This window comes from Perognathus longimembris, chromosome 2 (genome assembly GCF_023159225.1).
Source record: "Perognathus longimembris pacificus isolate PPM17 chromosome 2, ASM2315922v1, whole genome shotgun sequence".
NCBI lineage: Eukaryota > Metazoa > Chordata > Mammalia > Rodentia > Heteromyidae > Perognathus > Perognathus longimembris.
This window is the reverse complement of record NC_063162.1, coordinates 105071851-105096905: the sequence shown is the minus strand read 5'-3', so window position 1 is coordinate 105096905 and position 25055 is coordinate 105071851. Positions and strand designations below refer to the sequence as shown.

General features: G+C 39.2%; 2 protein-coding genes and 1 long non-coding RNA gene across 8 annotated transcripts in view; 2 read left to right on the top strand and 1 right to left on the bottom strand.

The window, feature by feature from the left end:
• Positions 1-6969, top strand: part of Napepld (N-acyl phosphatidylethanolamine phospholipase D) — a 29150-nt gene extending 22181 nt beyond the window's left edge. For all 6 annotated transcript variants that reach the window (XM_048339856.1, XM_048339857.1, XM_048339862.1 and 3 more), the window contains 2 exons: positions 3128-3242; positions 6362-6969. In XM_048339856.1, coding sequence (XP_048195813.1) covers positions 3128-3242; positions 6362-6493 — 247 coding nt within the window. In that variant the 3' untranslated portion in view covers positions 6494-6969. The remainder of the gene's footprint in view (positions 1-3127; positions 3243-6361) is intronic.
• A 1402-nt stretch (positions 6970-8371) lies between these two features.
• Positions 8372-22074, top strand: LOC125346935. The gene is made up of 3 exons (XR_007210067.1): positions 8372-8833; positions 17650-17653; positions 22062-22074. It is a non-coding gene; the product is annotated as an uncharacterized LOC125346935 (long non-coding RNA).
• On the bottom strand, positions 10796-23033 carry Armc10 (armadillo repeat containing 10). Its single transcript, XM_048339871.1, has 6 exons — positions 22738-23033; positions 20903-21051; positions 19897-20031; positions 17525-17701; positions 12626-12697; positions 10796-11817 (listed from the first exon to the last, which is right to left on the bottom strand). The coding sequence occupies exons 1-6, from the start codon at positions 22874-22876 to the stop codon at positions 11563-11565; spliced, it is 927 nt and encodes a 308-aa protein (XP_048195828.1). The 5' UTR covers positions 22877-23033; the 3' UTR covers positions 10796-11562.
• Positions 23034-25055: the final 2022 nt, after the last annotated feature.

The following is a 25055-nucleotide window of genomic DNA, read 5'->3' as shown; positions in this document are numbered from 1 at the left end:
TGATAAATCAAGCTGCACACATTTATTCACCTTCCCTCTTCTTGCCTGCATTGCAGCCATCTTATTTTTAAGATAGGTGAAGTGACAGGATATTATTTGCACTATGAGAGCTAAATATGGTCACTAGCCCCCTACAGCGTAATTTACTGCTCTGGTCAGTTCTAACAGTTTTGAAAATAAGTTATCCATTTAACAAAACTTGGGGGTATTCTACAGATGTAAGCTGATAACACCAAAAATGACTTTCAATAATGTGCTGGAACTATTCATCCTTACTTATGGGGCATTCCAGCTCCATTGATATATATATGTGTGTGTGTGTATATCTATCTATCTATACACATATATAAACATATATATGTGGGGGTTTTTTTTGTTTGTTTTTTGCCAGTCCTGGGCTTGGACTCAGGGCCTGAGCACTGTCTCTGGCTTCTTTTTGCTCAAGGCTAGCACTCTGCCACTTGAACCACAGCGTCACTTCTGGCTGTTTTCTATATATGTGGTACTGGGGAATCGATCCCAGGGCTTCAAGTATACAAGGCAAGCACTCTTGCCACTAGGCCATATTCCCAGCCCCTATAATATTTTTATTTATCAAGTCAGAGTTAAGTACATTTATTTCAGGGAGTTGTGATGATAGGAAGCTGTATGAGAAGTAGGATTTTTCAAAAGAGCAACAGAGAAGCACACTGAGATAAAAAAAAAAACAAAAAACTTTCACATTGCCACAACTCTACATGTTGGCAGAAAGATGCTTCTGTACTCTGTGGGGGAGAACAAAAGATTTATTCTTGGGCTTTGTTTTGGGCTCCCACAGGATCCAGCAACTGCTGTTAGTAATGCCCTTTCCCTTACAGGGCTACACTTAACTAGGATGTGTTCTGTGAAGGGCAGAAGCTTCGGAACCCAAATCCCATTAGTTTTTGTACCTTTAGTTTGTAGGGCAAGCCAGTGTTGTTTTTCCTCCACTAATGATGGCTAGAAAGCAAGAAATTTGCTTGTAGACAGTACACTTTTTTCCCTTTGTATTCAAAATACATTTTTTGGGGGGGGTTTTGGAAGGTGTCAACTCTTGGGATTGGGGGGTGGGGGTTGTGATTCAGATAAGGTACTATAGTTGATGCTTTCATAAACTCTGTCTTGTTTAATCATCACAGTACCCTGATAGGGCAGATCTAAATTTATACTTACAGACAAGGAAATGGAAGCTCAGAGAATTTGTAGGAACTTTCCAAAGGCATTCCCAGACTGCAGGAGCTGGAATTTACATGAGGCCCCATGCTTCACAGAGCCCTGTTTTCAAAGCTTTGCAAAGTCTCAGGACTTCATTGTCTTTAATCATTCACTTAGTAGCTCACTCTTCTGCCTAACTAAACAATTCTCTGCTTCCAGTCTTTGAGTTTATACACTAGGTTTGTTTTTTCTTTTCTTTTTGTCAAGATGATGTACAGAGGGATTAGAGTTACATGCTTAAGGTAGTGGATACATATACATTTCTTGTCATACTTGTTACCCCCTTCCTCATTTGTCTCCCTCCTTCCCTCTCCCCAACACACCCCCTTGCTTTCTTCATTTTTTAAAAAACATCTTCCCCTTGATGAACATTGTCAATTTAGTCTACAATGCTTATCATCTCTATGATTATTAACAATAAAACAATTCTTTCCAAATTGGGTGATATATACATTTCTTTCCTTCTTTTTCTCTCATTTCTTCCCTCCTCCCTGCTGCCCTTGAGTTGCTTAGTTTGCTCTCATATATCCAGGCTGAAAAGAACTCCAAAAATAAGGAAGCAAAGGACTGCTTAGTAATTAGTCTTAGAGAATTTAAAGGGCCCTGTGTTCTTTATTTTGCATATAAAAGAAGCTGGGTGGAGGGTACGGAATGAATGGAAAATGGGTGGAAAATACAGTAGAAAGGGCTCAACAGCTGCAATGGACACTGATGTTTTTTCCTTTTTGAGACGTGGTTGCTATATAGCCCAGGCTTGCCCAGCACTTAGGATCTCTTTCAGAGTGCTGGGATCATAGGCATGTACCACTATGCCTGGCATTGTACAGTAAGATTTGTTTCCTTATCACTTTAGCAAGTTTGAAAGAAATTATTTCTGCAGACAGCCGTATCTTTTGTAATTGGAATTTGAGTTTCCAATTTAATTTCTTTAATTCATTCCCGATTGTAAAATATTTGCTTTTCAAAATAAGTCAAATCTTTAGAATGTATCATTAGTAAATAAAAATGTACATCAATTTTTTCAAAGACATGTTTTGTTTGAGACCTACCTGTTTTGTAGTTATTTATACACACACTTTTTTTTCCCCCCTCCAGTGGAAAAGTAGACTAAAAGGAGGTGTTTTTGCCTACTGTGAATGGGCTTTTGCCAAGCAGGTTTTTGCTTTCTGTTCAGAATCTCTTTTTAATTTTTTCAGTTAAGCCTTGATTTGGGCCTCCAGACCTGGTTTCTGGCTCTTTCCCATAATTGGTTGTTTTCTGTTCCAGAAAATTTCAATTCTGGTAGACATTGAACTTATCTGGGGAACTTAGAAAGACCCTAATGCCCATGTCTCAACCCAGAACAATTAATCAGATTCGCTAAAGGCAGTGGCTGGGCAAGTTCTCCAGATGAGTCTGATGTGAATCCGGTGTCTGAAAACTAGTTAACATTTTGCTGTTTCTGTAGGCAATTCAGCCTGATTCTTAAGTGTGTTGATTAAAAATCAAATAGAGGGATAGGGGGAGGAGTAGAAAACAACTACTCTGCCAGCTGCTGGAGGCTCATGCCTGTAATGATAGCTACTCAGGAGACACATGAGAATTGTGGTTCAAATCCAGTCTGGGCAAGAAAGTCTAACCAGCAAAAATTCAGAAGTGGAGCTGTGGTCCAAGTGGTAGAGTGCCAATCTTGAGCAAAAATAACCCTCAAGGACAGTGGCTCAGGCCCTGTGGTCAAGCCCCAGTACTAGCACAGTAACAAAACAACAACAAACCACTCTGAGATGCTGCCTTGTTTCTCCAATGTCCATAGTCTTTCTTGTACAGAATCTTAAAGGTGGGTTAGATAACGTGGTAATTAGAATTTGGAGTATTTTCATAGGCTAGAATGAACAAATTTGCTGTGTTTCATCAGGTGGTTTATGAAATACCAACATGTCAACCCAGAAGATGCTGTAAGGATTCACATTGATGTACAAGCAAAGAAATCTGTGGCAATTCACTGGGGAACTTTTGCCTTAGCAAATGAGGTGAGTTTATGATAAAAATAGATTTGATTATATATTTGATCAATGGTAGGATTTTGAGCACACTTCCTATCATTTCCCCCAGCCCTTTTGCTTTCTGTATTTTGCGTTCAGTAGAGTTTGGTGCTGGCCTTGAACTGTGATACTTCTTCTTCCACCTTCTAAGTAGTTGGGATTATTTGTGTATAGTAAATCTTGATTTTATGTTTGCTTTGTACTAGGTATTGGGTTCAATGTGGTTTGATTGCTAGACTAAAACAGAAGAGCTGATTTTTCCTTAAAAAAGTTGAACACTACAATTCTAGTAGTAACTTGAGTGCTCAGATCAAGGATAGGATAGTAAAGCTGTCTCTTTTTGGATCCAAATGCTGCCATAAGCAAAATTTGTAGAGATCTGGGATCTTGGCTTCTTCAGTGCCAATGTTTTTGTGTTTTAGCCTTCTCCTCTGTCCATTTATGGCCTTCTCTCATCCTAACATGCAGCTTGTTTCAAAATTACCCAATATTTTCTCAGTCACTCTCTAATCAAATATGCCATTCTGTAACACAATAACCTGCAAGTCCTGATGCATCAACCAATAGCCATACTGCCAGAAAATGGGATGGGGTGAATAAATGAGTAACTGGGAGTTAGAAAGAATGCGTGAGAGAAGGAGCAGGTAAATGAGAGGGAGATGGAGAAGGAGAGGAGAAGAATGAGAGTTTGGGATGGGGCAAGATTACAAGTGGTCTTAGTTGTAATCTGCTATATTGATGCTAATTTCTTATTCTTTGTGTATGTGTGTGAACGTTCTGTGTATATTTCATTCATATTATCAGTGGCTTAGATGAAGTAATAGTATTTTACTAATCCTGTGCAAAGAAAGAAATGAAGGTTTTTTGTGGTTTTTTTTTTTTTTAGCTTAAGTGATTGAGGTAGAGATTTGTGTTCTTTACTGAGATGGAGACAAGGACAAGTTCAAAACTTCAGTCATTGAGACTTATTGTGAGTTACATTGGGAGAACTACTCAATCCTATAAATCCTAGCAGCTTGGGAGACAGAGACCAGGGTCTGAGGTTACAGGCTAGTCCAGAAAAAAAAATAGTTTTCAAGATTCCATCTCAACCAATGACTGGGCACAGTGTTGAACCGAAGGACACAGGAAACACAAAAAGGAAGATCACAGTCCAGTCTGGCTTAGATATAAAGTGAGACCCTATTTTGAAAATAACCAGTGTAAAAAAGGTCTGCTAAAGTGGCCCAAGTGCTGGAGTGGTTGCCTAACTTTAAGTTCAAAAAATTATTCTAAACTGGGAGTATTAGCACATAATACAATCCCAGAACTCAGGGAGGCTGGACATAGATTGAGAGTTTGAGGCCAGTCTGGGGGACATAGCAAGAACATGTCTCAAAAATAAAATAATAAAAAGGAATTATTCTTGTTATAAATCTAAACTCCACTTGCTTAATTTAATTAATTTAGTCTTTCTACGTAGTCCATTTGGCCTTGAACTTGGAATTCTCCTGCCTTGGTCTCCTGAACGCTGGGATTGAGTGTATGACACCATACCTATGACTTTGCTAAATCATAAAGTTGATGAGATTTTCAGAAATGTTTTGTCTATTATTTCTAAACATTTTAAAACTTTGCACATAAGCAGTTATATCTGTTCACTACAATATAATCAGAATAAAATACAGAACTTGACAGCTCTAAAATTATGTGTATGTATATACATATGTGCTTATGTATATGTATGTATGTGTGTATGTATGTATATTCTATTCATTCAAAAGCCTTTCTTGCCTAATTCCAAGGTTATCTTCTGAATGGTCATAATAGCCAAAAATTTAACCTATTAAAAAAATTCAGAAGGATATTGCCTTTTCAATCAGAAATATATTAATTCTTTAATCTATTGATTAAAGATAAAGACCCCTGGACTGGAGTTGGTGGTTCATGATAGCTACTTAGGAAGCTGAGATTTGAGGATTGGGGTTGAAAGCCAGTCTGGGCAGCAAAGTCCATGAGACTTACCTCCAGTTAACCAGCAATGAAACTGGAAGTGGCTCATCTGCAAAGAGTTTTTTTTCCCCCCATAATTCTGCCTTTCTAAGTGCTAAACATTCTAAATTGACAAATGTTTGGTGATTTGTCAAAAACGGTCTCATCCTATATGTATCTATGCCATTAGAGTCTCATTTTAAATGTTACAGAAGTATGTATATCATTAAAAGGTTTAATAAATTTTTAATTAACAAAGTATCTTTTAAACTGCAGTATTTCTACATGTTGTGACTTTTAGATTCATTTATAGAATTAGCAATAAACGCTAAACATTGAAAAAAAAAGAGATACAGCACTTTGAGCAAAAAGCTAAAAAAGCTAAAAGCCAGTTCTGAATTCAAGCCCTAGTACTGCCATGCGCGTGCGCGCGCGCGCACACACACGCACGCATGCAGGGTCTACTCCCAGCTAGAATATCAAAAGCCATTCCAAATCCTCACATATCATGCACCATAATAAAGCTAAAGCTAGCAAAGAAATGATCAGTGTATCATGATTGTGAATTTGTATTGTTGGCTGAGACTTGTAGACCAACAGTGGAACAAATTTTATTTATAAAATAACAAGTTATTTTTCAATGGGAAAGAATTTCATCATTTTGATTTTTTTCTCCTGGTAGTAGGGCCTGGGTGCAGTTTCTGAGTTGTTTTATGTTCAAGGCTAGCTCTTTATCAACTTGAGTATAGCTCTAGTTGTAGCTTTTTTTTGTGGTTAATTGGAGATAGGAGTCTCATGGACTTTGCTGCCTGTGCTGGCTTCAAAGCACAATCCTCAGATCTCAGCCTCCTGAGTAGCTAGATTACAGGCATGAGCCATTGGTACCTGGCGAAATCATTAAAGAAAAATAACATGACATTTCTTGACTTAAGCTGTCAATTTCTATTCTTATATATGTTACACACTAACCATCTGTTACTCTTTTCTATATTACAAAATACAGAATATTTTCTGTATGCATAAAATAGAGAATTATACAGGCTCCTGTTGTTTTAGTTTGAACTCATTTGAAACATCTCCTAGAAACAATATGTATTGTTATTTAAAATTTTTGTTTTCTTTCTGTCCTTTGCCAGCATTACTTAGAGCCTCCTGTGAAACTGCGTGAAGCTCTAGAAAGATATGGACTTCAAACTGAAGATTTTTTTGTCCTGAAGCATGGAGAATCAAGATATTTAAATACAGATGAGAAGACTTTGAGTAAATAGGAAAATAGATTAATTTTATGGGAATGGCATCAGTTGCTATAATTTTGAAAACAAAACGACTAAGAAATTCATAAATATTATGACTTTTTACATTTGGAAACTATCTTTTCATGTGTGTTTTATGTTTTGTATATAACTTGCTTACTAATATGATAAACAGCTTTATATAAACTATGAAAGATTTTAGGGGTAGATCAAATAATTATTTGGGCAATGTAGATTTAAGAAATCTTATATCAATGATGTAACTATTGTAATAGATGTTTGTTTTTACTAAAGCATACTTTAGTGATAGAATTTTTCAAGGTTATAAAAATTATATTAAATGTTTGTTTTCTGTTCCTTAGGGTCTTAAACAAGATGAGTCAAGGTTATCTACCTTCCTAGATTTTTTTCCAGAGGTCTGCATCCCCACCTCTTTCTTACATTTATGTTGTAGTAAATGATATAATTAAAAATTAACTCGTATGTGCTTATGAACATGGCAGTTCTTGCTCACTGAAGATAAACCTTGTAGATATAGTGACATGCAACAGTAATCTCAGCACTAGGGAGGCTTTGGCAGAAGAATTAGGGTTCAGGAGCAGTCTGAGCTACACAGAAAGGTTTTATCTAAAAAAAGAAAAAAGACTATATGCCAAATATTAAGTGATTTATTTTGTTAAGAGTAAAAAACATAAGCATTTGGGCTAAGTTATATTTAGGGACAATTTTTTATTGTGGTAAAATATATAAAATTTAAGAATGTATAAAATGTGTAGAGCTCTAAGGTGATAGTGTATTTACATTTGTACAACCATGACCACCATAAACTTAAGGTTTTAAGTGAGCAGAATTATATTCTACTGCACATCCATAGCCCCCAAATTAAAAGCCCACTGATCTGGGCAAGGAAGGGAAAGAGCACGATTGATGAAATTTTCTAATTTTAGTCTAAAAATCAGACCTTGTGTTAAGCACAAGTATAGCTAAAATATTTTGCAGAGGAGATAAATGCAAATCCTAAATATGAATAGAACTGTACATTTTGAATAAAATTTTATTTTCATTTTCCACATATACTTTTTTGTCTCTTAGGTATAATTCAGCATGTGAGTTAGAATTATATTTTGTTTTACATGATTCAGATGTGATATATTTTTGTATTAAATGACCTTTAAACACGATTGTACTTTGTATTGAGCCCATATGGAATGCCAGCAACCAAGAGAGTACCTGACCCCAACTGAGTTTTGGTCTTAGGCTCTGTATTCAGTTGTTTGCTCTGAAGCTGCTTAAGGAGTGAAATGTATTTGATAGTATTGGAGGCCCTTCTATGTTCTTGGTGCTTATACACCAGTGAAGTCAAGTCTATACATCTAACTTATCATAATCAATACAGGTTTTCTACATCAAATGCCATCCAAGAAGTGCTTAATTTACACCTATGTACGCATGCCACGTGTTAGCTATTAAATATGAATTTTAACCCTTTCATCATTTCATCCTGGATTTTCTGTTTAACTGGAAACAAAGTCACTTGTGCTCACTGTGCCTGTTTCCTCATGTACAACAAGAGGACAATTTTGCCCTACCTCCAAAAATGCCTGTAAATAATAAAGGGATGTTTTAAAAGCACTTTAGAAATTTAGGGATAAACTGATTTCTTCAGATATCACTGCCCAATATAGACAAGTACATTTAAAATCTAGAAGTAGGCTTAAAGCCTTTTGGTATTGTTTTGTTCCTGTTGCCTTTACACATACACAATAGTATACAAACATTAGACTAACAGTCTTATCCCACATTTTGTAGAATTTGTAGAGTAATAGTCCAGAGATCTTTATCACAATTTAGCATTTATTTAAAAATGTTAAAATCGTTTAAGGGAACATATGGGTGCATATGTAATGTATGAGAATGTGTGTGATATGGGGCACTTAAAGCACATATTCCCCCCCCCCCCATAAGCAGAAAGATGCATTAACTTTTTCTACTCCAAACAAATGTGAATCAAGATGTTAGGATTCTGTTGCCCTAATACTAGGCAGCATTTTTGTATCAGATTGGAAACTCATCTCTTAAAGCTAAGTCTATCTTGCCTAATTAAATATTTCTTCTTAATGAATGACCTTACCATTAGTTTTGTATTTACATCTACTGTTTAACTGAGGTACTTTGAGGCACTTTAAATAGTGCATTGTAATACCATTTAATTGGTCCAGACTCCTTGGTTCAATTCTTCATGATCCTTCCATTAAGAAGTATATCAAACTTTACATTGCTTATCATAATCACCCTACAGTGATTTCTACCTAATCTTTTACCTATATTCTGAAGGGTCTATGAGTAAAATGAAGAGTTTCATTATTTTTCCCTCAATGCAGTCCAGTGCAATGCAACACTAGGTATAAAATGCACTATATATATATATGTGTGTGTATATGTATGTATATTGTTGGAACAGGGATTTTAACTCAGGTCCTGTGCTTACTAGGCAAGTGCTCTACCTCTGGAGCCACCCCTAGACCTACACTGTAATATCTATTAATTCCATGTTCCTTTTTGACTGTGAACACCCTGAGGAACATTTTGATCTGCCTTACTGTCTGAGGGAGTCCAACTAACATACATAGAACAAAACTATTGTGTACTTTCTCTATGAATTCTTCCCTTTCTCATTGCAAATACTCCCTTTTTCTCTACCAAGTGTGATTATTTTTTCAAAGTAATGGTGGAGGAAAAGAGAGGAGTTTCAGATTCCAATATTGCTATAATACATGAGGACAAATTGTGGTTTTTATTTTTTTTTTATTTTTTTTATTTTTTTTTTTTTTGGCCAGTCCTGGGCCTTGGACTCAGGGCCTGAGCACTGTCCCTGGCTTCTTCCCGCTCAAGGCTAGCACTCTGCCACTTGAGCCACAGCGCCGCTTCTGGCCGTTTTCTGTATATGTGGTGCTGGGGAATCGAACCTAGGGCCTCGTGTATCCGACGCAGGCACTCTTGCCACTAGGCTATATCCCCAGCCCCAAATTGTGGTTTTTAATATGTGACATATTGAACATGTATTTTCATTGAATGTGCCTTTTGAGGAATGTCATCAACCCATAAAAAGTATCATTAATTACGATATTATAGTGCTACTGAAGCCCACTGAGAATTTCCATTTATCTTACATCAAAACCTTTTTATACCACGAAAATGCTCTTCAACATTGATTTCTGTATCAGAATAACTCAGAACACATTTTTGGTTCAAAGATTGTGACTTTCCATGCAAAGTCTTGTACCATGTATTTACAATTGAAATCTAAATTACTCTTTAAGTCTTTTCCTTAAATATGTAAATAGTGAAGCATTTGCTTACACATTAATTTACTAAATGCTAAGCATGGTAGGGATTATGAACTTGTGTATTACAGACCCTAACTGAATTCAACGTACATCAAACTGTCATCATAGCTTATGGGATAAAAAAAAAATAGCAGAGACATTTTCATGTTGTAACCTAAATCAAAGTATGGATGAAGTTTAATAAAGTAATACCAATGAAGAGAAGGAATATATACCATCTTGTCAATATTTTTATTAAAAATTGCCAATTTATGTTCATAGTTTTAAAAAAAAGTAAAAAGGGATATACATAGAAAAGTTATGTCTCCTACTTCCTTCCTAGTTAGTTGTACTTCCAGGAGTTTAAATATCATTCTAGAAATGTTCCATCCACATAACTATCAACATTTTTTCATTTTCAAAATATGGGATAATACTATACATGATTCTTTTACATGTGTTTTTGTTTGTTTTTGCTAGTCCTGGGGCTTCTTTTTGCTCAAGGCTAGCACTCTATCTCTTGAGCCACAGTGCCACTTCTGGCTTTTTCTATATATGTGGTGCTGAGGAATTGAACCCAGGGCTTCATGCATGCTAGGCAAGCACTCTACCACTAGGCCACATTCCCAGCCCTATATGTGTTTTTAAAAACAACTTTATTCCACAGATGTCTTTCTACATCAGTATTGTTAGACCTCATTCTTTCTAAAGACTGGCTTGTTATTTAACCAGTTGACTATGGACACGGGACATTCCAGTATTCTATACTGGGATCAGTATGTAACAGCTTCATATATTGGCAAAACAGATGGGATTGTGTGAGTACTAAAACATTTTTTCCTGAAAGTTTATATTCTTCACTGATTAGAAATGAGAATATGCCAGATGCTGGTGACTTATGTCTGTAATCTTAGCTATTCAGGAGGTTGACATCTGAGGATCTTTGAAACTAGTCTGAACAGAAAAGTCCATGAGACTCTTATTTCCAGTTAACAATCAAAAATCCAGAAATGGAGGTGTGGCTCAAGTGGCAGAGCCCTGCCTTGGCTGAAAAACTAAGTGACAGGCATGAGGTCCTGAATTCAAGCCCCAGAAATGACTCACAGGAGGGCTGCTGGGAGGTTGGGGGAGGAGGAGGAACCACCAAAAACAAAAACAATGATGAGAATAGATGAGATTCTGGAGACTCTTGAAAACAGTACACCTGGGGTGGACTAGAGAGCTCACATTCTCATTGCTACTGAGAGAACAAGGCCATTTCTGTGGCAGTTTGAAAACAATAAGTTAATCACACACTGATGTTACTGCAGAGGAACAACTGCAAATCACTTCAAAGAGAAGATATCAGATATAAAAAGTTCAGTGCTATTTCATGTAATGGAAATCATTAAAGTATCTCAGTGAATAGATAGGAAGTAACAGGTTTCAAATGAATGGTGCAAAACAAACCTGAAAACTTGAAGTTAAAACGGGTTGTGTATCTTATCTCAAATAGGACCAGAAGCATTCAGGATTTGGGAGTTTTTCAGACTGGAATGTTTGCACAGACTAACAGTTGAGCAATCCAAATCTAAAACCTCCATATCTGAAATGTTCCAAAGTCCAAAACTGAGCATCATATCATCATATCAGATTACGGATTTGTGAAAGATGGAAGGTGGTATTTCCTGCTTAAATTCAGCAGCTGAAAAAATAGACAAAGTTTCTCTGTGTTAATTTTCAGACTGCATTACTCTTTGGAAAAATATGACCAACCAATCAAAATTTTGGAATTACTGTCACAACTTTTTCTTTCACATCCACATCATGATGATAAACTAAAGCTCTCATTTTCTGGGCACATTCTTCTCCATATAATAGGAAAAACAATGAACCTTTAGGAAAGTGGGGCTGGATAGCTAACCGATCTTCTGTTTTGAGGCAGTTATTTATGTTTTGAAATAACGTAAGTACTCGAAGTAGAATTTCCTTTGCTACATGGCTGTCATAAAGGGAAAGGAATGACGAATCCACCTGAAAAAGGAAACATTATCATTTTTATATTTTCAAACTGCACTTGATAAAAAAAATTTAAAAAATCCCACCACAGAAAACCCTGAGTACATACCTTTCTTAGTTGTATTCATTGAGAACACCCTACATTTGATAGTACTATAAATAAGGGATTTAGTGCTATAAATAATATTCCTTTGGAATCCTAGAGCATGGTCATTTATAAAAAAAATTCATTTCCTTCATAGGATCTACTACAGTTTTTATGAGAATTCATTACTTCATTAAATATTTACTGCCCAGCCACAGGACTGGTGAACAGAAAAGGCAGATGGAGGTCCTTTATTGCTGGAGCTGAGCTCCATTCTATCAATACCACTTTTTGCTTCCTTTAGAACACTTAAAGTGGCTTTTAATAACCTTATTTGTTACATGTTCCTATTCACTAAGCTAAGTTTTGGGGGAACAAGCAGCACCTGTTCACACTAATGTCTGGCACTGAGCCTGGCCTCTAGCACACCCAATCAGTACTGCTAAAGACATCAGGATACATGTGCACAAAAGCCAAGAATAAAGATGTGATGCCATAAGTATACCCAAAATTGAGCAGAGAAAAAAATGTGTTCTTGCTATTGAGAATTTTAAAAAATGACTTTAAAACATGCTTGTTACAAGATTTAAATATACATATGCATATGCAAAGAATAACAAAATATCTTAGTATTATTTTTCAGAGATAAATCCCTATGAGAATTTTGAGATAAATCTTTCTAGATCTGTCCAAATCTGGTGTGTGTGTGTATTAAAACAAATAATGGGATCTATTTACTTGGGCACTGAGTAGTCCTTCTGTCATGGCTGGGTTTTCAGACAAATTCACAAGCAGCTTCAAAACTTGAACCTGCAAAAGAAATATTGGTTTATTTCGGACTAGCAAGCGTGGATTTTCTTTCTCTCCTATCATGCTGTCTTCTTACCATATTCCCCATCTAAAATTCTGCCTGTGCTTCACAATTCAAGACCTGGCTCAAACTCTACTGACAATCTCCTCTCTCTGAACTTTTCTAATACAGGGTACCACTTTCACAGAAGTTATCACATAACAGTATTCCTTAGACCTTTTGCAATGACACTGCTAAGAATGTCTTCACAGTCTCTACACACAGACTTAACCCAGGGTAAATAGCCTGCTATAGGGAAATATGACCCCTGGAATAGCAACAACAAAAATCTCCCAAAGCTTAGTTCACTTTTAATGGAACTATGAAAATATTAAAACAGTTTGTTTACTAAAACAAACTAGATCATATGGCCCTTTTTAGTAGGCTATGATAAATCTCTAAGGTTATCTTTTTTGTGTGAAAAATATTTCACGGCACTTTTTGGGAGCTGTCAAATCCCACCTGGCCTCCACACCAAGAATAAATCTTAGAAAAAAACACCTGGCTCTAATATTAATGAAATGTTGGATTAAGAAAACAAGAGCAAGAGGTGTGAAACAAAAGAGGTATGAAACCTGAACCCATCAGGAAAGCCTGGATGAGTCATACAATCCAAAAAGTCTAATTAGTAGTGAGAGCAGGTATATACCAACAGGAAGAGCAATAGCTACTTAGTCTCCTGCACTGAAATATGATATTGCTATCTGTGTAAAAGTGAGTTAAACATGAAGGAAAAAAAATTAAGTTAGAGGAATCATTGAATATATGTACTGTATTTTGGTTTGAGCCCTTAAGTCATTATTTTTCCCTTTTGTCACATGCCACTTGGTGGAGACTGTAGGACATTTAATTTAAATTGTTAGCTTCAACTATGTGTACTTAGTTCTGAATTTGTTATATCCCCCCAAATTCCTATAGTATAGCAATATTACTACTATAAGCAAAATAAGATTTTTAAAAGCCACTTTGGCTGTTATTTATTTAAAAAAAATCTAAAACAAACATAGATTTCCTCAAAGACATGGATAACTACCTAAAAGTTTACCTGTAAGCTCGAACTTTAAAGTCAGGTTCTCTTTTTAGCCAGTCCTTGACTTGCACTCTGGGCCTGGACACTGTTCCTGAGCCTCTTTGTGCCCAAGGATAGCACTCTACCACTTGAGCTACAGCACCACTCCCAGCTTTTTCTGATTTGTTTATTGGAGATAAGAGTCTTACTGACTTTCCAATCCAGGCTGGCTTCAAACGGCAATCCGTACATCTCAGTCTCCTGAATAGCTAGGATTACAGGTGTAAGCCACAGGTGTCTGGCTTAAGCTCAGTTTTTATGGAGAAAAAAAAATAGAATTGGTGGCTAATTTTCCAGCAGATCAAAAAAAACAAACCCAAAACAATCTTGTATCCCAGAAAAACAGATGGTAAGGAAAAAAATAAAACAAAATTAGAACATATTTTTTTTTTGTCATAAATTACAGTAAAACAGCTCATGACTGAGACAGGTTATACAGACCCAAGGCCAGATTGCCTGGTTATGAACTCATCCAGAATTCCTCCTGGGGCCTAGGGTTCTGGGTAAAATAGATGCAAGGGATTTTTCCTTTAACAGCCATACCACAGAACAGAGAAGAAGTTTCCATGGGGCTTTAGGGGCTGGAAGTCATTTTGTTCCATGAGAGAGAAAATGTCGATGGGAACTTGCCTGCTGGAAAATGTCTGGGGAGGAGGCAATATTGGTAAGAGATATTCTTAAGAATATCCTCCTTTTGTATCACTGTATGAATGTCTAATTTATCATATCCCAGTGTTTTTTAAATTTTTCTTTTTTAAAATCACCCAGTATCTTAACTTGTAGATTTACAGGCACATTCTAGCTACCACCAATGGTGGAAACCATGTAATCAGAACACAAAAGTGCAATACCAATGTGCGTCTGCTCATATAAAATAATATTTAACAAAATGAACTCCAGGAAATGGAAATGAGGTTTTTACATTGTTAGTGTTTTTGTTTTATTTTCCTTTTGTCTTGTTTGTCTGTCTTTGGGAGGGTAAGAAGGGGGACACATAAATGGTGGGACAGAGGGTGAACAAAGGCAATAGGCAGTTACTAGCCACCATGTTGAAAATGAACTGAACAACTTGTGGGTGGGGATTGGAAGGAAAAACTGGGAAAAAGCAAAGGAAGGGGTGACACTGTTCAAAAAGAAATGTACTTTTTATCTGACTTGCGTAACTATAACCCCTCTGTACATCACCTTTATAATAACAATTTAAAAATGCATAAAAGAAAAACAAGTTGAAATGCAATGAGTTCTTAAAAAAAAAAAGACACTCTTACATTTACTTTTGAATGCTTCTGGGTATGTCTTGTATGGGGCACACCTGGAAGTCAACTAGCTGGTCCCACCTGTTCCTCAGTCTTGGGGCCCCATGTAGCTAAGATGGCAGTGCCTAACAACAACGCACAGCTGCTACAAGTGTCTTTGGTTATAACCCGGAGGCGGTTCTGTGGGCTGTGATGCCCCAGCTCTTCCGCCCTTGATGGACAGCTCATGCCTCCCCTTCCTGCCGATCTTAGACTTGATTGGCTCCTGTGCCTTGTATTAATGGCACATACTTCCCCAATAAACGAGATCTTGACTCCCAGGCCATCTGATTGTCCTCCAGTGAGGGAGGGCTGGGTGTGGGCGGCCTGCCGACCCTTTCCTATCTTGGCTCGTCCTCTGGCCAGGGCGTGCCTTCCCCGTCTCTCCCCTGGGTCAGGGGAGTGCGGGGGGGCGGCCAAGAGACCCCGACATCTTGGACCAGATCTAGTGAGTTTGGGTATGGAAATACAATTCAGAAACAGAGGCAAGATTATGGGGAGGCTCTCCCATAATCACATCCTGATAACCTCAGAAATCATTGCAGCAACTCAATTATTTGGAGTATGGCTAATATTTGTTCCTTCTAAAATGCTCATGAATTTTTCTATAACTGTCCCAGTGAACATAGACTATTATGTTAAAACCAGAAAACAATGAAAACTATCGGGACCTTTTATTGGTCTGTATTCCATTTTGTGCTATTTTTTAAATGCACTAAGAATGTACATTAATAGGATTTACTCAAGGAACTTTGTTTCAGAAGTATCTTCAGAAATCCTACTTAATGTGCACTCTGTTGCCTCCTTCATCTGTGTAATGACAGCATGAAGCAGAGAGCTATCCTTTATATGTCTCATTCCGTTCACTTACTGATGTGCAAAAGTGGTTTTAAAAGATTGTCAACATGGGCTGGGGATATAGCCTAGTGGCAAGAGTGCCTGCCTCGGATACACGAGGCCCTAGGTTCGATTCCCCAGCACCACATATACAGAAAACGGCCAGAAGTGGCGCTGAGGCTCAAGTGGCAGAGTGCTAGCCTTGAGCGGGAAGAAGCCAGGGACAGTGCTCAGGCCCTGAGTCCAAGGCCCAGGACTGGCCAAAAAAAGAAAAAAAGATTGTCAACAATAATGGCTAGATTTTTTTTTTTTTTTTTTTTTTTTGCCAGTCCTGGGCCTTGGACTCAGGGCCTGAGCACTGTCCCTGGCTTCTTCCCGCTCAAGGCTAGCACTCTGCCACTTGAGCCACAGCGCCGCTTCTGGCCGTTTTCTGTATATGTGGTGCTGGGGAATCGAACCTAGGGCCTCGTGTATCCGAGGAAGGCACTCTTGCCGCTAGGCTATATCCCCAGCCCCAATAATGGCTAGATTAAAAAAAAACTACCCTACTACCCAAAGAAACCTTTCTCCTTTCTCTTTGGCACTAGGGTCTCTCTCTCTCTTTCAGCATATGTAATTGTACAAAGGGGTTTCATTGTGATGCCATAGATTAATATAATGTACTTAGATCAAATTCATTTTCTCTATTATTCTATTCTATATCAACTCCCTCAAAAAAGCCCTCCCTTCCTTCCTCCCTCCCTCCCTCCCTCCCTCCCTCCCTCCCTCCCTCCCTCCCTCTCTCCCTCCTTCCTTCCTTCCTTCCTTCCGTCCTTCCGCTAGTCTTGGGTCTTGAATTCAGGGCACTGGAGCTATCTCTGAGCTTTTTGGCTAAAAGCTAGTGCTCTACCACTTGAGCCACAGCTTTACTTTTGGCTTTTTTAGTGCTTAACTGGAGATGAGTGTCTCACAGACTTTCCTTCCCAGGCTGGCTTTGAACCTTGATCCTCAGATCTCCACCTCCTGAGTAACTAGGACTACAGGCGTGAGCCACCAACATGGGGCTGATAAAAACTTTTTTTTTTTTTTTTTTGGCCAGTCCTGGGCCTTGGACTCAGGGCCTGAGCACTGTCCCTGGCTTCTTCCCGCTCAAGGCTAGCACTCTGCCACTTGAGCCACAGCGCCGTTTCTGGCCGTTTTCTGTATATGTGGTGCTGGGGAATCGAACCTAGGGCCTCGTGTATCCGAGGCAGGCACTCTTGCCACTAGGCTATATCCCCAGCCCCGATAAAAACTTTTTAATCACAACATTCTTATTTCTGGTTGGGGAAAGTTAAACCCTTTGCTTCAGTAAAAGACAATTTTACTAACTGTCAAAGGAGTATCAGTCTATTAAGTAAGAGATACGTTTCACAGTTAACTTTGTAATTCATTGTTAAGATATTAAAAACAATGTAATTTCTTCCATCCATGTGAGGGTTTTTAATAAATACTACACTGAATCCGTTCTGAAGGCCATCAACTTAAAGATAGGTAGCGTGGAAATTCAATTTCAATTTGTAGTAAGTGTGATACAACAGCTCTTTGACTTTTCACTTCCTTCCTACCTTTGTGCTTCCATCTCCAGTAAGTAACACATGGAAAAGGTCAGTGATGGAGTTGCTCAGCATGTGCTGGTGGTCATTGGTAACAGTCATGTTTGTTAGCAACCTTAGTCCAGCCAGCTGCACAGCAGAGTTCAGGGGACCAGAGAAGACATCCTCACAGACTTGGTTGATATATATCTGCAGTCAGAGAAGAGAAAACTGAGCATCTTAGAATCTCCCCAAATTTTTATTGAATAGTTACTTTTCTGCCCGGTAAACTAGGGCAAGTGCTCAGGATTGGATCAACTCCTCCAAAATAATGACATTTTTATGTGGCCCTCAAATTTAAAAACCTGCTTTTTGTTACTGCCTGCCATTGTTAGGCTGGGCATTTTACAAATATACCTCACTTAATCCAGAAGTCAACTCTAATGGAGGTGGGTGTTATGATGTCCATCTTAGGATCAATGACTTTGAAGCCTAGGAACTTGAGTTCTCTGTACAATGTCAGCCAGCAGGTGGGAAGCAATGTCTAAGTTGTAGGAATCATGCTCTTAACACCAGTGGCCTCCCTTCTGTAGGAGCTTTCAAACTCAATCCACCTTTCTGCTTCTACTTTTCTGGGCACCTCAGCATCAGGGGGAAGACGCAGGAGACCATTTTATATCACAGAAGTGTCTCAGCTATAGAGTCTAGGGTACTGCATCATGTCATAAATAAACAGGGACAATGTAAAATATAATTTTTTGGACTTCTATTAGAAGTAAGCAAAGAAAACAATTATATTTTCCAAAGATGATTATTTACCTATATATATACGATCTACTCATTATTATTTTAATTTTTAAAATTGTCTTAAGGTAGTTGTGAGAAGAGTCAAGAGATGTCAATTTATGAGTACAATATAGTCTTGAGTACTGTCGCCACTTCCATTAATCTCAGGCAGACCTACTCCTTATCATTACTATCTACCACTGACAAAAAAATAATGCACTGCCTGCAGTACTCCTATTTCAAATAGGAGAGAAGTAAATCAGTAAGATAAAAAATTTCTGGGAATGTGGCCTAATGGTAGAGTGCTTGCCTACCATACATGAAGCCCTGTGTTCAATTCACCAGCACCACATATATAGCAAAAGCCAGAAGTAGTGTGGTGGCTCAAGTGGTAGAGGGCTAGCCTTGAGCAAAAAGAAGCAAGGGACAGTGCTCAGGCCCTGAGTTCAAGCCCCAGGACTAGAAAAAAAGTTTCTTGACATCCTATTTTCTGTATCTGGCCATGATCTTTCAGCTTGGATGAGTTGTTACACAGATATTGGTGCTTTCCTGATCAGAAAGAGAAAACTCTTAAATGCCACTGACAGTTTCTCACTGTTAAAAGAAAAATATTGGGCTGGGAATATGGCTAGTGGCAAGAGTGCTTGCCTCCTACACATGAAGCTCTCGGTTTGATTCCCCAGCACCACATATATGAAAAACGGCCAGAAGGGGCGCTGTGGCTCAGGTGGCAGAGTGCTAGCCTTGAGCAGGAAGAAGCCAGGGATGGTGCTCAGGCCCTGAGTCCAAGGCCCAGGACTGGCCAAAAGAAAAAGAAAGAAAAAAAAAAGAAAAATATTCCTAAATTAAATTGCTAAGAATGATCAACTGTCCAATAAACCATTACTATTTTAAAAACCAAAAACAAATGTATTCATGTTATCAACACAGTAATGCAATAGCAATAAGCAAAAAGTGATAAAACTTTAATATGGGGTTAAGATCTAAATTACATTTAGAACCCAACTATCTCTCTTTGATTACATATCTATCCCTTAAAAAATAGCTTTTCTTTAGCTCTTTTTAAGTCATAAATCTTTTGTGAGATGCCACTGTCTTTCAAAGCATTTACTAAAGTGTCCTGAACATTCCTTGCCCCCCCACCCCCGCCCGCCTTTACAGAAACTTTGGTTGGGATTTCTCTATGTTCTCAGGGTTTTATGTATCTTTAAGTCACTTCATCATATTCTGCCTTAAATCACCACTATTTGTGGTTTGAGTTTTATCCCTCCTCACCTTTCTTAGTAGTATCTTTTTATGAGTAGTACCTTCTACACTACAAAACAGGAGTTCAATAAATGTTGAATTGAATTAATATACTCTTTAAAATATATTGAGGCTTTCAGATGTTATCTAATTTGGCCAGATTCTTTTAATACTCTCAAATTAAACTAAACCTCAGTTATATACTGTATACTGTATATACTATATATACTGTATTGACTAATTTAGGTCCCTTACATCTCTGCCTCGTTTATCATTTCTTTAAAAATAAATATTGTCTAGTAGTTTCTTAAAGTTTCAGTAACTGTCTTTTTTGTTTTCTTTCATATACATTTAAAAATTGTTTGACAACTTACCTTTATTCTGATTTGATTTTCAACATTTACACTCAGGTTATTTAGTGCATTTAAGGCTTTCTCTTTAATACTGTAGTCTGGACTGTTGATTTTGTCTCCAACAATTGGAATACCTCCCAATTCACGAATAATAGTCTAAGAGGGAGACAAAAAAGCCAGGACTATAACTCCAATATGTAGCTCCTTCTTGTGGCCAAAGACCACATATAAAAGAAGCAAGCACAAGCAAAGCTAAAAGGTAGAGTGAGAGCTGACAAGCTAGATGACCTGGATGGATTCAGTTATGTCTAAATCAATGACATTCTTGGATACCTAAGTTAGATAATCTCAACATTTTCCTTTTTCTTGGCTTAAAATAATTACAATTAGTAACAGAAAGTGTTCAATAATAATTAAACATTTTAATACCTTCTTAAAAATGGCTAAAATTTACAGTAAACACTGCCATTCTAAAAGAACAAAATCCTAGCTACTCAGGAGGCTGAGATCTGAGGATCGTGTTTCAAAGCTAGCCTGGGAAGGAAAATCTGTGAGACTCTCATCTCCAATTACCCACTAGAAAACTGGAAGTAGTGCAGTGGAGGCTTGTTAGTCTTCCTGATATCTCTACTTGGAGAAGCCATTCACATTCGTTTAGTGGTTATTAATGTGGTCCAGGGAATACCTACATCAAAATCACACTGCTAAGATCTGTTACACAATTTGAAGTTATAGCAGTAATAGATTTAAATAAAAGGCAATGTACTGGTAAATGCTGACTAGATACAGTTATGAGTAAGATGTTGCTGGTGACCAGCTTCACAGGAAACATACTCCTGTGAGGTTGTGCTTTGCCAGAGTAATTACAGTAATAACTACAGTTAGTAACCAAAACATGTTGCAAACATGTTAGCCATATGGTATAATTGAAGAATATGGGGTTCTAAGAGGTTAACTTATCTAGGGTTATAATCACTCCTAGTGTGTAAAAGCAGAAAGAGCTTGTTTACTGAATGAGGGTACTTACTTGGTTAGCTGAAAAGGCTGCATTGTTACCCAGAGTGACTAAGGCTTTTTCAATGAGTACAGGATCCTCAGTTGACTCAAGCAGGTAAAGGAGTTTTTTAAGTTGTGCAGCATTTAGGACATCATCATAGGAAGCATTGGTTAAGTCTTCTGCATAAGAGAATAATTAAAATTTATTGGAAATAAATGAGTTAACTTTTTTCTATTTTTTTATTAACATCAATTTAATCCATCAGGTTGAATCAACCTTAGAAGACATCTAGATCTAGGCCATGTTCCCAATTACTCATACAGAAGTATCTCTGAGTCAGAGAAATGCAAAAAATTAAGATTTGTAAGGGGTGTGTGTGTGTGATGCCTGCCCACCAGTTTGGGGGCTTGAATCCAGGGCTTGGACACTGATCCTTAGCTTTTTCACTCAAGCTACAACTTGAGCCACAGATCCATTTTCAGCTTCTGCTGGTTAATTGGAGATAACAGTTTCCTGAACTTTGCCTGCCCAGGGTGGGCTTCTAACCAGTCCTCAAATCTCAGCCTCCTGAATAGCTGGGATTATAGGCTCATGAGCCCAGCTAAATACATATTTAAAAATTTTTCCCCATGTGACAAAGTGGGAAGAACTTTTCCTCCTTTACTTAGAACATTTCTTTGAGCAAACTTGTAGTTATACATCTTTTTATAAATATAATTATATTTATATTACATATTATAAATATATTCTAAATATAAATATATAAATATTGTGCATATAATATTTATAAATATAATTTTTAAAAGTAAAAGTTTTATAATCCAAGAATGAATGTCATTCTCAAGGGCTTGGAAGCCATCTCTCAAATGTAAAGATAAAGACCCAGGCTCAGATCTGTGAGATCTTAGCCTAGGTACCTGCTTCCGTGGTTTAACTATGTACTTGTAAAGCTGTCTTATCTTTCCTCTGGATAAAGGCAATAAGCTAACATAAGTGCCCCAATGGCCAGTCCTCTCATGTAAAGCCAGTTTACCACTGAGTAGATGCTGCCAGGCTACACAGAAGTGAGAATTTTGTTTTGGACATCCATTACCTGTGATGCTGGAGGCAAAATGGCTTAATGCTTATCCACTCAGTAATAAAATTGTTTGGTTCTTTACATATCTCTCTCTCCCTTTGCGGAAGGCAGGTTTCATTTTTTCGTATTTTTCTAAGCTTCCTGAACCATCTGACTGGAAACATATTGAACCTGAAACATCCTTCAGAACGTTCAGGGAAGTGTTAGAATTCTGAATGTGGCAATCATTTGGGCTGATCTAGTGGACTCTCCGCCGTGAGGATTGTGTCTCTAACAGACAATGGTTCCAATTTCCAGCATACAGGGACACACACGCACACACACGCACACACACAGGCAGAACTACAGGCAGAACTGCCCCTGTGGCACCCCTTCACCGCGCAGGCACACGCAGAATTTCATCGTTGGCTCCAGCCCGCCCCCTCCCCCCCGCCCCCCGCAGTCCTCGGCATCCCTTAGGCAGCACAAAGGCCCACAGCAAGCTTTAAAGCGGGAGGCCATCAGCAGGCCTTTGAGAAGAAACGCAGTCCTCCGCTTTGACGCCGGAAGCAGGCAGAAGACTTTGGGGCGATCTTTTTGATGCCGGGAGGGGGCTCAGGACCGCACACTCGCTCAGGGGGCGATCGCCCTCTCCACCGGGGGTCCCCGCCCTCCTCCCGCTCGGTTGCTGATTTCACTGCCAACACAAGAGGAGCCACTGGGCCCCGCCCTGGCCCGGGAGGGCTCGGTGTCCGTCCCCGTCCACCTGCCGGGCAGCCCCCCCCTCCCCCCCACCCCCCCGGCTCACCTGCAGACCGGGAGGGGCGCAGCCGACGCCCCCGGCCGCCTCGCCGCGGGCCCCGCGTCAGCCAGTAGATGCAGTAGCAGGCGCCGGCGCCGAGCACCAGGCCCGCCGCCACCCAGCCCGCGTCCCGCGCGCCGCCCATGCTGCTGCTCGCCGGGGCGCTGCGGGAGGCTGGGGGCCCGACCTTGAAGTCCCCCGCGTGCGCAGGTCCAGCGCAGCCAGGAGACCTGACCTAGAGAAAAGAAAGGAAGGGCTGAGCTCGGCCCAGAAGCCGCCGGGGTCAGAACGTGAGTCCACCCACCAGGCCGGCCGAGTATCGGCAACTTCCGGGGGCTCGGTGGGAAGCTCGGAAGCTCGGATTGCGCCGCCGCAGGAAGACAGCTCCGCCCCCGCCCCGCCCACGGACACGCCCTCTCGTAGCTGAAGGTTTGCTCTGATTCTCCCTCTAGGGCTCGCTAGGCAACGCCTGGAGGCTGACAGTCTTCCTGAGGCCGCGGGAGTGTTGTCAGTAGGCAAAGTGCTTATATGCTCAGTCCAGCCTCTGCCCGTAGCTTCGCTACGCAATGCCACCCCCAGGCTCAGGAAGTACTTTAAGGACAACGACATTACTCAAGTGTAGGAGGTACTGGAGTCTCGTAGGTCGAGAGTGTGGAAGTAGAAGGACAGGAAACTGAGAAGGAAGAGAAGAGAGAAGAGCAACAGGAAAGGCGAAGTCCGAAGTCGGATCTGGGTGACCCCTAGAGTGTGGGCCTGAGACACAGATCCTCGAAGACCCAGAAGTGATGGTGCCTGGAGGGGGTGGTAAACCCCAGGGAGAAAAAGTATATACAGGCCAGGAACAGAACCCCAAACTCCAACTTTGAAGGTTTGGACAAGAGGAGAAAGAAGTGTCAGAGGGCCCGAAGAGGGAGGAGAACCAGAGTGTAGTAAGGTGAAGAGTGTTAGCTAGGTGCTGTTGCTTCACACCTACCATTCTAGCTACTCTGGGGACTGAGAGCGAAAGGATGGGGTTTGAGGGCAGCCCTGGTGGAAAACTTCGTGATAAGGAACTAGCAAGAAATAGGGCTCCCAAGTGGTGAAGCCACAACCTAGCACTAGTGAGACCCTGAGCTCAAACCCTGCTAGCGCTCTCTCTCTCTCTCTCTCTCTCTCTCTCTCTCTCTCTCTCTCTCTCACACACACACACACACACACACACACACACACACACACACACCCAAGTCTTAAGCAGGTGGTAGTGGGCACTGATTGCCTGAGATATGGACCTGAAGGAATTCTGTGGGAAAGAAACCTCACAGTCAGCATTGCCTTTGGGAAACAAGAATCTCCCAGTTAAACAAGGGAGAAGGACAATACTCAGGTGCTTATTTTTCTCAACGGGAGAAGTAGATTGAAGCCAGATGATTTAGGGTATTTAGCTGTTAACTAAAATTTCGTAGGTTTGATACCTATCAATCTAGTGAGGATTTAGCTTAAGAAAAGCGATTGGTTTGCGTCCAGAGGATGTAGTATTAGTTCTGCAGTCCTTAGAGACAGAAATTAAACTTGAGTGTTTACTTAGGGCTTTGAAGGCCCTTGGTCTTTGGTTAACCTAAATTTCTAGACTATTGAGTACAATAATGGGGATAGGGGGAGTGAAAATGAGGATAGAAAAAGAAGAGTTGGTATAGGTCATAAGCTTTTGTGATTATTTAGTCGTCATATGAATTTGTTATTATTTGGAAGCGGAAACAATGTAAGGGCAGATGCAGTAGATTAGTTGAAGGTAAAAGTAAAGGTTTAGTAGGGCTGATAGGGTTATAAATACACTTGCTATAATGTTTTTGTTTGACACTGTTTCTTGGATAATAAATCATTTAGGTAGAAACCCTGTTAGTGGGGGTAGTCCTAATGATATAAGTGTAACTAGCATAATTAAAGTAATTAATGGGGTAGAATTTCATGCTATGGTTAGAGATGTAGTGTTATTAGCTGATAGAAAGTCTAAGGAGATGAACATGTTAATTGTAAGTATGATGTAAATAAGTAAGTTAAGGGTTATTGTGGTGGGATTATAGATTGTTACTGCTGCTATCCATCCTATGTGGGCAATGGATGGATATGCTAGGATTTTTCATATTTGAGTCTGATTAAGACCCCCTCAGCCCCCAATAAGAATTGATAATATAGCTATAAATATTATTATGTTTGTATTTAGGTTGTTGGCTATTTGGTATATAATCGAGATTGGGGCCAGTTTTTGTCATGTTAGTAGGATTATACCAGAGAATAATGGAATACCTTGAGTAACTTCTGGTACTTAAAGGTGGAATGGGGCTAAG

What these genes read in the sequence shown, in the direction of transcription:
- Armc10 (XM_048339871.1), bottom strand. Translation starts at nt 22,876, where the DNA reads ATGGGCGGCGCGCGGGACGCGGGCTGGGTGGCGGCGGGCCTGGTGCTC. An exon ending in GCGCCCCTCCCGGTCTGCAG is followed by an intron (nt 21,052 to 22,737) that starts GTGAGCCGGGGG and finishes TCTCTTATGCAG; the next exon opens with AAGACTTAACCAATGCTTCC. An exon ending in CTGGAGATGGAAGCACAAAG is followed by an intron (nt 12,698 to 17,524) that starts GTAGGAAGGAAG and finishes TTTCTTTTGCAG; the next exon opens with GTTCAAGTTTTGAAGCTGCT.